Genomic DNA, 16381 nt, shown 5'->3' with positions numbered 1-16381 from the left:
AAAATGCATTAGCATAATCTTGAAAAGACCATGCTTGAGTTGAAGACTAACCTTATTATCTTTTCTTATAAATATAGGTAACCATTACGGACAATGGTATTCCTGCAAAGTCAACTATTGCCCGGGTGGTTGTGAAAGTCTTAGATGAGAATGACAATAAACCTCAGTTTTTACAAAAGTTCTACAAAATCAGGCTTCCAGAGCGTGAGAAACCAGAACGTGAGAGGACTGCCAAGAGAGAACCTATTTATCGGGTTATAGCTGCAGATAAAGATGAAGGCCCCAATGCCGAGATATCTTACAGCATTGAAGAGGGCGATGAACATGGCAAATTTTTTATTGAACCGAAAACTGGAGTGGTATCATCAAAGAAGTTTTCTGGAGCAGGAGAATATGATATTCTTTCAGTGAGTCAAGATCTCATATGCCATTAATCTGTTAAAGTGCTCTTTTATCTGTACTTTCATCACTTGTTATTCAGTAGCTGGTGCATGAGTGTTTCCAGTGTTTGCAATTTAACAAACATCAGAAAATACTTGATACTGGAACAGAAGTTGTGTTTTGTTTTTGTTTTTGTTTTTTTTTAACTGTGAATTCAACTGTGTCACTTGCATTGAGATCATGAATCCAAGCAGCACTGTTCTTTTCAAGAGCTAGGTTGATGGCGACATATTGCAGAAATGAAAACAGCAATTGAACTTTAACTTTCTTCAAGGAAGCTAGTGAAATGAATGTGAAATTTATGATAAGCAAAGGTACAAACCTGTGAGGAGCTGAGTGCCCTCAACTCCGACTGGCTTCCTAGGTGTTTGAGGGCACATAGCACCTTTCAAGAGGCATTCAAAACTTTTCAGATCTGTTTGCTAGTGATTTTTTTGTTATATTTTCATTAATGTGATATAAAGATTACATGATTGCTTTAGCACAAAGTTGTCTTTTTTTGTATTTCATAGATTAAGGCTGTGGATAACGGTCGCCCACAAAGGTCCTCGACTACTCGGCTTCATATAGAATGGATTTCAAAACCTACACCTCCCACAGACCCTATTTCTTTTGAGGAAACATTTTTTTCCTTTACGGTCATGGAAAGTGATCCAGTAGCTCACATGATTGGTGTAATAGCTGTTGAACCTCTTGGCACACCGCTCTGGTTTGACATTACTGGTAAGGTGGCCTTAAAGTTATTCATTATTAATATATATTGGTGAATGTTGTGCTAGCTGAGATTTTGCACTATTCCTTGCAGCCTTTTTGTCCTACCCTAGCTCACAACCTTATAAGGAGTTGAAATTCTCTATCTGTAAACACAAAATACAACGCTGCAACATTCTGTTAGGACAGCTTTGAAAATGACTTGCAAATATTTTGTATATAAACTTAGTGGGACTGAGTTACTCCTAAAGTTTGTGGTGGGGGAGGGGAAGCAATAAAAATGGCTCTTCTCTGTGCTAGTGAGGGTTGCTGCACCCAAGGATAAATTCACCTATGGGAGAGAGCAGGCAGTTCACGTTGTTCACGTTGCTTTATTACATCCAGCCCTGGGTTCATCCAGGAGAGGGAAGCTTTAAAGTGCTGCCAAATCTTGGAGCCAAACTAACGGCTTCTAATAGGCATTTTGTTCCACTGAAGCACCCCTTCATACCCCATTTTGGGTTGAATTTCTGCCACTGGGGGCAGACACTGTGCTGGTAGAGTGAATTGGGCCCATAGGTGATGGAACTAAGGGTTCGGGGGGGTGCTGCCACAGCCCCTGGTTTTCCATTACATACAGGGTTTACAGTTTGATTCAATGGCTCTCTGCACCCCCACTACAAAAATTGTTCCAGCACCATGGGTGGCAGGTGTCAAAGGCCAGGAGAGCCTGAGCCTCCCCAAACAGCCCTGCGTGGCCCCACGGACACTCCACCTCCCAGCACTCTGCTGCAGTTCTTCCCCAGGACCCAGCAACTGCAGGGTTATCTGCTGGATACCCCAAAAAGAAAGAGTGTGGGGAGAATTCAACATGAAACCAATATTACAAATAACTTATTTTGCCACTTCAAAATCAGAGATTGCCAGGACCTGCTTCTGGAAATATCCCATGATGCAGTATGGCTTGTCATGTCACAACCTATCTGATCCGTACACATTCTTGGACTAGGATTTTCAAAGGCATCTGCGGGGATGAGGCACCAAACTTGGTGTAAAGTCAGTGGGAGCCTATGTAAACCAGTAAAGTTGGGTTCCTAACTCCCTTACTTGCCTTTGAAAATCTTAGCCGTGTGCATGGAGCTGGACTATGTTTGAGTTGTGAGGGAAGGATTTCAAGAATAGTCCTATTTAGTTTCAGTTTAGGCTGGCTTCATGTTCCAGTGAGATTTGTGGTGGCTGTGATGTCGTTGTCACTATTAAACATCTACTGAACCATACACTTGTGTGGCACTTTATAAAGAATTTAAAAAGACAGGCCACTGTCCAAAGATTACAATCAGATTTCAACAAATGCATGAAAATAAAAAAAGGGGAGGAGTATAAAAGTCTTCTGCCCTACACACCTATGTAGGGGAGAGAGAGAGCATAGATGCTCCTTTGCATCCCTCTAAGGGCTGTTTGCATTGTTGGTAACTGCATAGGGGAGAGAACAAACAAGGGACTAATACTCCTATCCCCATGCGCACGTGGGTGGACAGTGGAGGGGAATAGGTAAGTTAAGAGGTGGGCAGGGGTAGGATATAAGCAGAGACTTGAGGCTGCTCCCATCAGTGTGCCAGCTGGGTCAGCCAAGCCAGGTTGGATGGGCAAAGAAATCTCCTGCTGACCACAGGCAGACAGAAGGGAACCATGAAAGGAAAGAGTCATAGAGGCTTAAGTGGGAGATGGTTTCAGGAGTGGTTAACAGAGAGCAAGAAAAATAAGTCCATAGAAGAGACCTTAGACTACGAAAGAAAGAGGTTATGGGTGACTTTTATTAGGTATTTTCAGTGGAGTAAAGCCAATAGTATTTGAATGAAACAGGCTCTTGTGACCCCCGGTTTTGGAACATGCTATACTTGTGTCCCTACCATATTCACGGCCATGAAAAATGTATCATGGACCATGAAATCTGGTCTTTTGTGTGCTTTTGCCCTATACTATACAGATTTCACAGGGGAGACCAGTGTTTATCAAATTTGGGGTCCTGCCCAAAAGGGAGTTGCAGGGGGGTCACAAGGTTATTATAGGGGGGGTCATGGTGTTACCACCCTTATTTCTGCACTGACTTCAGAGCTGGGTGTCCAGAGAGTGGTAGCTGTTGGCCGGGTGCCCAGCTCTGAAGGCAGCACCCAACCAGCAGCAGAGCAGAAATAAGGGTGGCAATACCGTACCATGCCACCCTTACATCTGCGCTGGTGCCTTCAGAGCTGGGCAGCTGGAGAGTGGCGGCTGCTGACTGAGGGCCCAGCTCTGCAGGCAGCAGCATATAAGTAAGGGTGTCAATACCATACCATGCCATCCTTACTGCTCCTGGTGGTGGCTCTGCCTTCAGAGCTGGACTCCTGGACAGCAGCTGCTGCTTTGCAGCTGCTCAGCTCTGAAGGCAGCACTGTAACCAGCAGCAGTGCAGAAGTAAGGGTAGCAGTACCGCAACCCCCCCCCCCCACCATAACCTTGTGAGACCCCCCTCAACTCCTTTTTGGGTCAGGACCCCACAGTTACAATACCATGAAATTTTAGATTTAAATAGCTGAAATCATGAAATTTACAATTTTAAAAATCCTGTGACCATGAAATTGCCCTAAATGGACCCAGAATTTGGTAGGGCCCAAACTATGCTATTGGACACTTTTATCATTTGTTTCCTTTGTTTCAGCTACTATGTACTGTGTATAGTGTGTTAATATTCTAATATTTTTCTTCTGATTTTTCTTCTCGGCATGCTGCATAGCTTAAACATTTAATGTTCATATTTATACGCTTAACCTTTTTGTGAACATACTGAAGACAAGTTACCTTGTCCTGCTATTGTTCCTTAAGCACAGCTCCTACTGGGATTTTGTGTGTGGATTGATGGTAGAACTGGGTCCAGGGACCGTAACTTGTTGCTTGCATTGTAAGATTTATTTCTTAATAACAAAGTATTTTGAATAGATTGATAGCTATGTGGCTACATCGCATTGTCAAATTATCAGCTGTTCTTACAAATTCTTACTGTACCTCTTTACTGTTTCTAGTAGCATGAAATAATTTGATTGACAACTTTCTTTTATGTTCTGTGCTTGCTTTCCATGCTTTCTTTCTTTTTGGCTGTGCCAGGAGACAAACTTGCTAGTGAAGTTTTTTACATCTTTCAGATGGCTTGTGACCTGAACTGTACAGCAGAAGGTATCTGCTGAGATCACATAATTTATTAGCCAATTATGAGATCTGAAATAAAACACACAATTTTAGAATATCTTATTAACTCTTCAAGAATGAAAGTTTACTTAGATGCTTTTGTGACTTTTCGTTTTGTTATGTTAGCTGTAAGTACACACAGCACCACATCAGAATTCTAGTTTTGGATTTTGGTCTAAATTGATGCGTCTGCACCTTAATTTGCCAGATGGACTGGGTGCTGCTTCACGAGATTGACAGATATCAGCACTAATAGAATAGTAATGTTAGGCAAAGCATCTGTGATTTCCTTGTAAAAATGCTGCAAGACTTGTAGGCTTTCCAGGCCAGAAACTAAAAGTCTGCTGCTGAGATTGTCTAGATTTCAGAAGACGTGCAACTGGATACGCTCTCATCCATTCACCCTGCTGTTTTACAGTAGTGAGTGTGACTAAACTGAGACATGAAATTCTCCCTGTCATTTAAAAAAAAAAATGTATCGCCCACCAGCAGTAAAAGATAATTTTATGGGCACACTTTTTGAAGTTTGACTTCTGGCCCAAAACCAAACCAAAATGTTATATATAAAACCCATTCAAACCAAAACTGCTGAGTTTCACATTGCTCAATTTATATCTGTGTTCATGCTAGGGAAACTTCCTCTGGGACAGGAGCTGGGCTGTAGTGAGACTCCCAAGTCACCAATACACTTATCATTCATAGTTACTAAATATCTGTCAATCAGTAAGGCAGAATCCACACCAGGGGTAGACAATAATTTTTTCAGGGGGGCCTCTCCATAAATTTTGAAAAGTTGTCACGGGCCACACATTTCTACTATATTAATGAAGGGGGTGCGGGGTCTGGGAGGGAGCTTCGGGCTGGTGCAGAGTGTTGGGGTGCAGGAGACAGTGTGGGGTGTGGGCTCTGGCCAGGAGGCGTTTACCACAGGTGGCTCCCAGCTGGCTGCACAGCAGGGCTCAGGCCGGCTTCCTCCATGCCATAGTCCCATGCTGATCCTGGAAGCGGCTGTGGCTGGCACGTCTCTGGACGCCTCTTGGGAGGAGGGAGGTAGCAGGTCTCCGCGTGCTGTCCGAAAGCACCAGTTTCCAGCCAATGGGAGCTGAGAGGACGGTGCTGGGGGCGGGGAAAGCGTGCCGGGGCGCACAGAGACATGCCTGCAGCAGCCAGCCACTTCTGGGAGCAGCGTGGGGCCATGGCAGCATCCTGCTGTGTCATGGCCCAGAGATCACGAGGGGGCAGCCAAAGAGCTGGTGGGCCAGACAGAAATGTTAAACGGGCCGTATTTTGCCCACCCCTGCTCCAGATGTCTATCCTTATCTGATCTGTCTGTCCTGCAACTTGTGAAGGCAAACGTTTTCAGGAAATGGAACTAATTTCAGTATTTTTCTTATTTTGATTAAGTAGAATTTTACCATCCCTGATATTTCACTCCCTCGTTTCTATGCATGGCTCTTTATAGTTGAAATGCAGTGATTTCCTAATATATGCATTTAATATCTTTAAAAAATCACTCCGCTTATGTCTAAATAATCTGCTTCTAAATATATAATTAGAAAAACATATGCACAATGTAATTAGGATAAATGGGTTAGCCACAACTAACATTACGTTGACAGCAATAGAAACTAATTTCTTCATTTTAAATAGTTTATCTAAAAGTCTAAACCAATTGATGTTAATGGCCAGTATTTATCACTGCTAAAAACATTTGGTCTTAATAGCTAGTATGTTGTCAGGGCAAACTGCTTAGAGTATCACAAATTTATTATGATCAACTAAACATTTAAGTGATTGGCTGTTGGTTACTGAGCTACATTTCAGCATGGTTATTGAACTATATTTCTTAGGTCAATTTGAAGTTTTAGAAGTAAACAAATTTGTTTCAGAAAAGGAGCTTAGTGCCTTTCAAGGAGCTATGTTTTTTTGTGATTTTTCTTGAATTTTTCCATATTTTGGTATTACTTCCTCTACCTTGACCTCAAAGACCCTAATAGTGACAGCCCTCTTGGTTTGAAGGACTTGCTATTCATCATAGATTTTAAAGCCAGAAAGGACCTTCTGCAAAACACAGGTCATATAATTTCAAACATTAATTCCTGCAGCAAGCTCAGTAGTCTGTGTTGAAGCTGGAGCATATCTTTAGAAAGGCATCCAATCTTTAAATCAAGATCTCAAAAGATAGAGAGTTGAGAATCTTCCCACAGGATGCAATCAGTGCCACCCCATGAGTCAGCAAAGAGGCTCTATCCAAAGCCATATGAAGGATTAACTCATACCCAAGCTTAAATGTCCTAAGACAGCAAAGTGTACATACACGAGAAAGTACACCACTGCAGTGTTTTATGAACTTCTGTCTCTTTCAATTTCTTGAACCAGGTGGCAACTATGACAGCCGGTTTGATGTAGACAAGGGCACTGGAACCATCATTGTAGCTAGACCTCTTGATGCAGAACAGAAATCAAATTACAACCTGACAGTAGAGGCGACAGATGGAACCAGCTCTATCAGCACTCAGGTAATGGATTTCTAATAGTGTTTGTTAGAAGAACTTGTGAATGAAGAACTTGTAGCCCTTCTTTTTCTGGCCATGCATATGGTATGTATAAATTAGGGACTGCATCTGAAAAAGAAGTGGATTATGATGTTGATACTGCCTTAGTGTTGGGCATTTGAAGTGGAAAGGTTATGTGTAAATAGATTAGTACAATTTGAATTAACAACTTTCAAATTATTCTTATAATATCAAAGTAAATGAAAAACAGGAGCTCAGCCTTACATATGTGATTCACTTACAAGAAAAGGATTAATAATTTTTAAAAATCAGCAACCTCCATGAGTGTTTCAGCAAGGCATTAAATAAATCATTGTCAATCACTTTGAGAGCTGTGGATGGAAAACTTTCAGTATAGAATCAATATCATTGTTATTCCGCAACAAAAAGCTAACTGCAACATATTATGAGCCATCTCTTCCCCCTCCTGCATTAAAAGCCATGCGAGCAAGTTCTGTATGATGACATTTCAGTTAACATATCCATTGTGGAGATTCCCTCAAACCACCTTTCAGGGGAGGTGAGGTTTGCCACCTGTGGAAAAGGGTATAGGGCTGGAGGACCCATGAGAGGCCATGTGTCTCTGTACCAGCTCTGGCTTGCTTGGAACTTCACTAGCAGGGAGTTCTCCTTGGCTTGGCAGCCTTTGGGGAGGTTACATAGAGAAGAAAATGCAGCCTGTGGCCAGAGAGGATATGACGTACATCACCAGAACCCATCCAAGTCTCCTCCCCTAGTGTGAACCTGGATGCACACAGAGCACTCCACCAGTTCCACGTTGCAGTGGACAATGCCATGGAGGTGTCTGAGTCCCCCTTCCACATTGAAGGGAGTAGATCCATTCATGGAATACCCCTGAATTGGACTGGAAGAGTATGCTATGATTCTCTGTAATCTATAGTAGCTCCTCAGTTAGAGCATGAAGTATGCATCACTTATAGCTATTTATCTTTTATTTTCAATTAAATGTGGAAAATTCTTTAATGTGACGTATAGGTTAAAGTAATGTATAGTTAAAATATAAATGTCAAGAAAAGCTAAAGTGAAGGATTGAATACCATTTCCTCCCTGCAGCATTGCACACTCCTGCATGCATTTATGGCATATGTGTTATGACACAAACAGCAATATATTAAGCTATATAATATTTGATCAAAAAGCAGGAGCTGCACTTACTACATTTGTACAGTGTAGAGACCTAAAGTTGCTGTTGAAATTTAGCATTATTTTTACTTGTTAGCACAGCCTTCATATATTAAAAATGTCTTTTGCATTTCCCTTTCTTTTTAAAAGAGAGAAAAAGTTTAAGAAATGTTTTTCCTTAGTGTTGGAATTTGTCAGGAGCATAACTGCTCTCTCTGACCCCCACAAAGCTTAGAGGCCCCTAAATGCTAGAGGGAGAATGTCAGAGTTGCTGCTGTTGCCATCAGTGAAAGTGCAACCAAACTTTGGTCCAGATCCTGGGCTGTTCTTGGCACAGCTCAAGAAGAGGCAGATGGAAAGGTCGCTGAAAGGCAGCCACTCCCAGTCCTTATTCAAGCCCAAATTGATGGTGTTAAGTTTGCAAATGAATTGCAGCTCAGCAGTTTCTCTTTGAAGTCTGTTTTTGAAGTTTTTTTTGTTGAAGTAGGGCTACTTTTAAATCTGTTACTGAGTGTCCAGGGAGATTGAAGTGTTCTCCTACTGGCTTTTGTATGTTACCATTCCTGATGTCTGATTTGTGTTCATTTATCCTTTTACGTAGAGACTGTCCGGTTTGGCCAGTGTACATGATAGAGGGGCATTGCTGGCACATGATGGCATATTAGTAGATGTGCAAGTGAATGAGCCTCTGATGGTGTGGTTGGGTCCTGTGATGGAGTCGCTAGAGAAGATATGGGAACAGAGAAGGCAACGGGGTTTGTTATAGGGTTTGGCTCCTGTTTCTGTGGTGTGTGTAGTTGCTGGTGAGTATTTGCTTCAGTTTGAGGGGCTGTCTGTAAGCAAGAATTGGCCTGCCTTCCAAGGCCTATGAGAATGGGGGATCGTTTTCCAGGATAGGTTGTAGATTGTTGATGATTGCTGGAGTGGCTGGCTCACTACAAAAGTAATTTTCCCTCTCAGTATTGACACGTCCTCATCAATTATTGGGAGTGGACAACATCCACCCTGACTAAATTGGCCTTCAACATTGGTTGCATCCGAAGAAGTGGGCTGTAGCCCACGAAAGCTTATGCTGAAATAAATTTGTTAGTCTCTAAAGTGCCACAAGTACTCCTGTTCACTTGTAAGGTAACTCTCTTCTCTTCATGTGTCAATATATATTTATGCCTGTATCTGTAATTTTCACTCCATTCATCTGAAGAAGTGGGTTTTTTATCATGAAAGCTTATGCCCAAATAAATCTGTTAGTCTTTAAGGTGCCACCGGACTCCTTGGACTCCTTGTTGTTTTCGTTAGATGCACACAGACTCCCACTCATTGTGATTAAATGAGCTTGTTGTTCTACATTTTGTAAAACAAGGTGAACTTTGTAAATACTTACTTTCCAATCTCCCCCAGGAAAATTGGAATGGAAGTAATTAACTTGTCTTCTTTTTTTCCTCTAAATTCACTGATTGCTTCCGGTGGTTTTCTTTTTTTCTCTCTCTCTGGCCTTTCCCTTCTTATCTAGAGTTGGCAGAAGCAAAGGTTGCGGTTTCTTTTGCAGGAGAACTCAGTCTTCCATTTCATTATCTTTCTCTTTCCTCTGTTGGTGGGATAAGCATGGGCTGTGCTGTTAGACTCTCATATGACTGTGGCACATGGATTGACGAGTGTCCGTTAGTAGAAACTATAAAACAGGTGGTGCGTGAACAGAATGTTCATTGGCTTTACTCTGGATATATCACCTTTCAGAGCTCGTTCATCTTCCTCCTCTCTCTCGTAATCCCTGCCTAACCCAAATGCACCAATCTATTTAAGAAAATCCACAGGACTAGAGTTGAGAGGGTATGTTTCAGGAATGCATCCTCACATTTGATTTAACTGAAAAAGAGCTCCTGTGTAGCTCAAAGGCTTTTCTCTTTCACCAACAGAAGTTGATCCAATAAAAGATATTACCTCACCCACCTTCTCTCTTAGTTGATTTCACAGACATGTTAATTTATTTTCCCTGAAAATGAGTTATTTAGGACTACCAATGTGAAAATAGAGTTGCACTTAAATCCTGACACCTTTAGTAACAATGATTATAGTTCAAATGCTGAAATCATGCTGGATCTTTGTAAGAACTGATGAGTAGTAAGCTAACTGTGATAAGCACAAATAAATTATAAATCTGAATATTGTGTTCAGAAATATTAAGTGTAATAAGCCTCCATGGACACCTTTTAACACACAAAATACTTTGTCTAAGAACTTGAATACAAAGAGCAGTTTAACAAGCCTTGATTAACAGTAGTAGTTGTTTCTAAAGTAATCTTAAATTTTACTTGCAAAAGGAAATGACTTTATCATATTATTGTCTATAGAAAAATAACAAATAAAATATACAGCCCCATTATGTAAAAACAACTCATTGTATCTGACTTCTAAACTATAAGGTTTTGGCTGGCTGTAAGCCATGAACATCTGTGGAACATTTGACTCTTTCATGACTTTAAATTGCTTGTTTGAAAAATATCCAGGCAGTAGGCGTGAAGCTGTTAGAGTTTCATATGCAGCTAAATGCTAAATGCATGATGCACAAAGAGAATAAACACATTCCAGGCCTCCTGTAATGATATTTGACAGTGGTGGAGATGACTGGGACAATCGCATTGAAAAAAATCAAATGTATTCAAAATACTAATCCTTTTGGATTATACTATTTTGGCCTTAAATGGGAAAGATTGTGCATGGGAAATAAGAACAAATGCATGAACTACTCAGTTGATTTTTGTGAAAAATACTGTCTACTACTTCAGCCACTTGTAGCCATTGGTATTGCTATCCATTTTTCAGTAAGTAGAAGTAATAGATAAGGTAGTTTAAGGCTAATTGCAGCAATTTACTTGTTGCTTTTCTAGAAGCAGAATATTGAATTTTGCTTTATGTAAAATGTATACATATGTTATTCTTTGGGGTCAATTTGGGAAAGGAGGATACAATAGAATAGATAGATACAATAGAAACACTTATCTGTTAGTAGAATAAGGTTACTTTATCTCACAAGCGTTAACTTTTAAAACAGCCTATTCATGAGCAAGAATATAACTGTAGATAGATATAATTATTAGTAAGAAGATGATGATTTTTTTCTTTAAACTACATAAGGAAACAAGAGGGTAAACTAGTAAAAATGCAAAAAAGAAAATAATTGTTTTTAAACTATATTTTACAAGGGTGAATGTATTCAAAAGATGAAGACAATTTTTTTGTGGATGAATATTCTCATTTTGGAGTTTTACTTGTTGTGGTAATGACATGTATTTTCTCTATAAGTTCCATCTTAATATATTCCTATCACAGTTTAGCTGTCGCCCTTGTATTCATCCTTGTATTCCGGCTTACTTTCAACTCTGTTGTTCCCTAGATCTGCATGCACAGATCTCACTGATGTCAGTGAAGAATGTGTGCACAGATCAGTTATGTGATAAGGCCATTTATATACCTCTGTAAAATGATTTGAAAGTCTGTGGTTTGAGATTGCTTTATTTTAGAGATCCCATTCCAATCTGTTAGCATCAAGCATTTCTATGGTATGCTCCTGCGATCTGCATCTTCTCCCTTCAAGCTACTACCTTATTGTAATCAAAGCAATTTTATAATATTTTCTTTTGAATGTAATCTATACTGTACTTTCTGCTTTATATAGCTATTTTTATTGTATTCTGGTTTTCATTTTAAAATGGTATCATACAGATTGTGGTTTGTATTGTGCTTACCCAGAAGCCTATGCTTTCTGGAGTGGCCTCTAAAATTACACCTATACATTTTTTGCATCCAATTTTTGTTTGTGTAAAAATGAGGATCTGAAAATACTATGTGAAAAACTTGTTTGTGAAAATTGTCAGTGCCAGGCAGAGACTGATTTGAAATAGCTTTGAAAATTTGATCCAGATACATTTTTATTTTATTTTTTTACACATCCAGAGACACTGTACACTGCCATCATGGAAGTAGATAGAGACAAAATAATAACCTTTAATGATTGAGAAGTTCATCCTGAAACTTAAAATTTAGTTTTTCAACTGCACAACTAGGTCAATCATAAAATGTGAGTCTTAAGTTTTTGGGCTTGATTGTGACTTGACTGATGTTTGAGCCAGAGACAGAACGAGTGAGAATGACGGACTCAATAGCTCAGTGGTTACAGCATTCGCTTGGGAGACCCAAGTTCATGTCCCTGCTCTAATGCTAATTTATACACAGTGGAACATCTTCAACAGGAGAGCTTGAGAGACACCTGCAGCGGGATACCTTATATAGTCCAGTGGGTAAGGAACTCACCTGGGTGGAGGGAAACCTAGATTCAAATCCTTGCTCCACATTAGGCAGATGGTGAGTCCTCTGACCACTAGGGTATTGGGTAAAAAGAGGCATGTTCTTCTCCTTGTGTTTCTTTAAAACAAAAACGGGGGAGCTTAGGCACATAACTCCAGGAGAGTGCAACTGTGAATCCCAAGCAGGTGTCTTCCTCTGGCCCAGATTTAGGTCTGATCTACACTACAGACTTACAGTGGTATAACTACATTGCCCATGGGTGTGAAAAATCCACACGCCTGAGCAATGTAGTTATACTGACCTACCCCCCGGTGTAGGCAGCACTATGTTGGAGAGACAGCTTCTCCCGTCAACATAGCTACCACTTCTCGAGTAGGTGGAATAACTATGCCAAAGGTGAAGAGTGTTTTCATTAAAGTGGTACAGCGGTGCTGAAGTCCTTCTGTGGTGTGTGGTTTATAGTCTACACCCCTCTCCTCATTCTTTCCTATTGTCTGGATTTAGGCAGCGCCCCACTCAGCTTGCTGACTTTTGTTCCCTAACTCTTCCCATGCATTATATAGGGATCCTGGGTACCTGACTTGGTGCTGTGGATTCCATTAGGTGGCAGAGTGTCTAAACGTTAGGTGTTGCAGCTCTGTGTCTATGTCCTCTTTGAGGAACTAGCCTTAATTTGTTTAGTTGGCAGCACTTTTCGTGGCTGGGATTAAAGCTGATGTGTTCAGTTCCAAAGCAAGACTTGAGCTCATATTCAACATTAACAATGTAGTACACTATTAAGAGAATGCTCTTTGATAAAGACAATTGTCCTTCACTTCCTTAGTGAAGTGTTAACCCCGAGGTCCCTTCTGCTTGTGTCATTTGGTAGTACCAGGGGAAGTTAAAGTTGATAACACTGGTATTGTGCTCAACATTCCCCTTCTCAGTTAAACCAGTTCTTCTACAAGTACTTGCTCATGTCGAGTCTACTCTAGGTATGCACATGCCTATGTGTGCGGTCATCAGTGATTTTTGCCAGTATCCACTCAAGGCTGTGGCACCCCCTTGAGTGCCATGCTCATGCATCGGTATATCAGGCGGCGCATCGAGGTCTGCATTTCTTGGGACAAACCAAGACCTCCCATTTGATGGAGATGGACTCTTTGCAGAGCAGACAGACAGTTGCATAGGTTGGAGGACACTCGGTCCACACTTTGCTCACTGGGCATGCATACACCGCAGTCTGCAAGGAAGCAGTTCTGGCCATCACCATCACCAAAGCCTTGGCAGCCTTGATGGGGGTCTGCAAGGAGAAAGGATAGACACATGAGCTTTGGTTGTCGCCGGTTTTCCTCCTGCTCACCCACACAGCCCAGTCCGGCAAAGCATCAGGAAGCCAAAAGCACTCATTTTGAGGGTGCACTCGAGAGCAACAGCCCAGTCATCCCCCCAGATCCACTTGGTTCTTTCGTCAACCGTCTCCATCCCATCATTCAGCCTGATTCGTGGGTCACCTCGGACCGCTGGGTCCTAGAGATAGAATCTTGAGGCTATCCCCCGCAATTTTCGGATGCCCCTCCCTCCCACGCCCTCTCTTCCCCATCCCTCTTCAGGGACCCTTCTCATGAGCAACACCTCGTTCAGGAGGTCGAGAACCTACTTCACCTGGGTGCAGTGGAGGAGGTACCTCGGGACCAGGAGTGAAAGGGGTTCTACTCTTGCTACTTCCTGATCCTGAAAGCAAAAGGGGGCCTCAGGCCTATTCTAGACCTGTGACGCCTCAACAAGTCTCTTACGAAGTTGAAGTTTCGTATGGTCTCCATGACCTCCATCATTCCATCCCTGGATCCGCAAGACTGGTACGCCACCCTTGACTTGAAGGACACTTATTTCCATGTTTCATGGTCACAGATGCTTCTTCCGTTTCATGGTGGGCAGACCCCATTTCCAGTTTATGGTGCTGCCCTTTGGCCTCTCATCAGCCCCAAGGGTGTTCACAAAATGTATGGCACCAGTGGCTGTTTACCTGAGATGTCAACGGGTCCAGGTCTTCCCGTATCTTGACGATTGGCTCATCAAAGGCAAATCTCCAGAATAAGTGCAGAGGAGCCCCGATCTGGTGCTCTCCACCTGCCGCAACCTGAGCCTGTTGATAAATGACAAAAAATCCACCTTAAGGCCTGTGCAATGGGTAGAGTTCATTGGAGCAGTTCTCGACTCCACGTAGGCCAGAGCCATCCTTCTGGAGGCATGTTTTCAGGCCATGTCAGACCTGATCTCCCATGTGAAAAACCACCCAATCACCATGGCTCACACCTTCCTGCAGTTGTTGCTCACATAACTGCATGTACATACATAGTCAACCATGCCTGGCTCTGTCTCCAGCCTCTGCAAGGGTGGCTGGTGTTGGGGTGCTGGATTGCATCCGGTTGTCCATAGAATGGTGGTTGGACCCCGGGTCAGTGTTGGAAGGAGTTCCCTTTGTGACCCTGTCCCTATCACTGACCTTGATCTCCAATGCTTCGGACCTGGGCAAGCTCAGCACGCAGGGACGATCTGGCCCTCTGTATCAATGTCAGGGAGCTCAGAGTAGTTCACCTGGCCTGCCAGGCTTTCTTGCTCCATTTGAAGGGCAAGGTGGTGCAGGTCCTGATGAACAATACTGCAGCGATGTATTACATCAACGGAAAGGGCGGATCCAGGTTGTTGGCCCTTTGCCAAGAAGCTGTCCGCCTTTGGGGCTTTTGTGTGCGGCATGCCATTCATCTGGTAGCTGTGCACCTGCCCGGCACTAGGAACATATTAGCAGATCAGCTAAGCAGGACCTTCTCATCTCACCACGAGTGGTCACTCCATCCAGCGGTAGTTAGTACAATCTTCCAGAGGTTGGTGACTCCCTAAGTGGACCTGTTCGCATCCAGGCAGAACAGAAAGTGCCATGTGTTTTGTTCGATATAGGGGAGGGACAGGGGCGCCGTCAGATGCCTTTCTCATCCTGTGGTTGGGGGCTCTGATGTACGCCTTCCCACCAGCGCCATTGATTCACAGAGTCCTCATGAAGATCAAACAGGACAGGGCGAACGTTATCCTGATAGCCCCCACGTGGCCTCACCAGCACTGTTTCGGCATGCTGCTGGACCATTCACTAGCTGCTCCGCTGGCTAGACCTGCTGTCCCAGAACCAAGACCGACTTCCGCACCTAAACGTGGCGGCACTACACTTGTTAGCATGATTGCTGCGTGGCTAAATGTGAATGAACAGGAATGCTTGGCCTGCATTCAGCAGGTCTTGTTTGATAGCAGGAAACCCTCCATCAGAGCGACTTACCTGGCCAAGTGGAAAAGGTTCCCATGCTGGAGCTCAGAATGGTGTATCCGGGCTGAGCAGGCCTCGCTGCAGGAGATCCTGGATTATTTTCTGCACTTCAAACTCCAAGGTTTGTACCTGTCATTGATCAGTGTCCATCTGGCCACTCTTTTGGCTTTCCACGCTCCATTCCAAGGCAGGTCAGTCTTCACTCATGACATAACGGCATGGTTTTTGAAAGGTCTGGAGCGTCTCTGCCCGCATGTCTGGGATCCCATCCCTGCCTGGGACCTGAACCTCATGCTGTCGAAGCTCATGGGGCCTCCCTTCGGGCCTCTGGCTTCCTGCTCTCTCCTGCTTCTCTCCTGGAAGGTTTTGTTCCTGGTTGTGATAACGTCAGCCTGCAAGGTGTCTGAGATCAGGGTGCTTACTTCAGAACCACACTATATGGTATTCTACAAGGATACAGTCCAGCTGCGACCGCATCCGGTATTTCTGCACAAGGTAGTTTCCCAGTTTCATACTGGCCAGGACATATACTTACCTGTCTTCTTTTCAAAGCCTCATATGTCAGATGAGGAATGCAGGCTGTATGCCCTGGATGTCAGGAGAGCGCTGGCCTTCTATATAGCAAGGACAAAGCCATTCCATAAGTTGACACAATGGTTCGTTGTGGTGGCAGACAGAAAGAAGAGTCACCCGATGTCTACTCAAAGGATTTTGTCCTGGATCACTGCCTGTA

The 16381-nt window shown here is 42.9% G+C and overlaps 1 protein-coding gene across 1 annotated transcript in view; it reads left to right on the top strand.

The window, feature by feature from the left end:
- The window catches only part of FAT1 (FAT atypical cadherin 1), a 163732-nt gene that overhangs the window by 104518 nt on the left and 42833 nt on the right, over positions 1-16381 (top strand). The window contains exons 5-7 of the mRNA XM_045018049.1: positions 78-407; positions 954-1164; positions 6733-6872. Of these exons, the coding sequence (XP_044873984.1) occupies positions 78-407; positions 954-1164; positions 6733-6872 (681 nt within the window). The remainder of the gene's footprint in view (positions 1-77; positions 408-953; positions 1165-6732; positions 6873-16381) is intronic.

Source organism: Mauremys mutica, chromosome 5, assembly GCF_020497125.1.
Source record: "Mauremys mutica isolate MM-2020 ecotype Southern chromosome 5, ASM2049712v1, whole genome shotgun sequence".
NCBI classification, from domain to species: domain Eukaryota; kingdom Metazoa; phylum Chordata; order Testudines; family Geoemydidae; genus Mauremys; species Mauremys mutica.
Note: the sequence above shows the minus strand (reverse complement) of the source record. Positions and strands in the feature narration are given on the sequence as shown.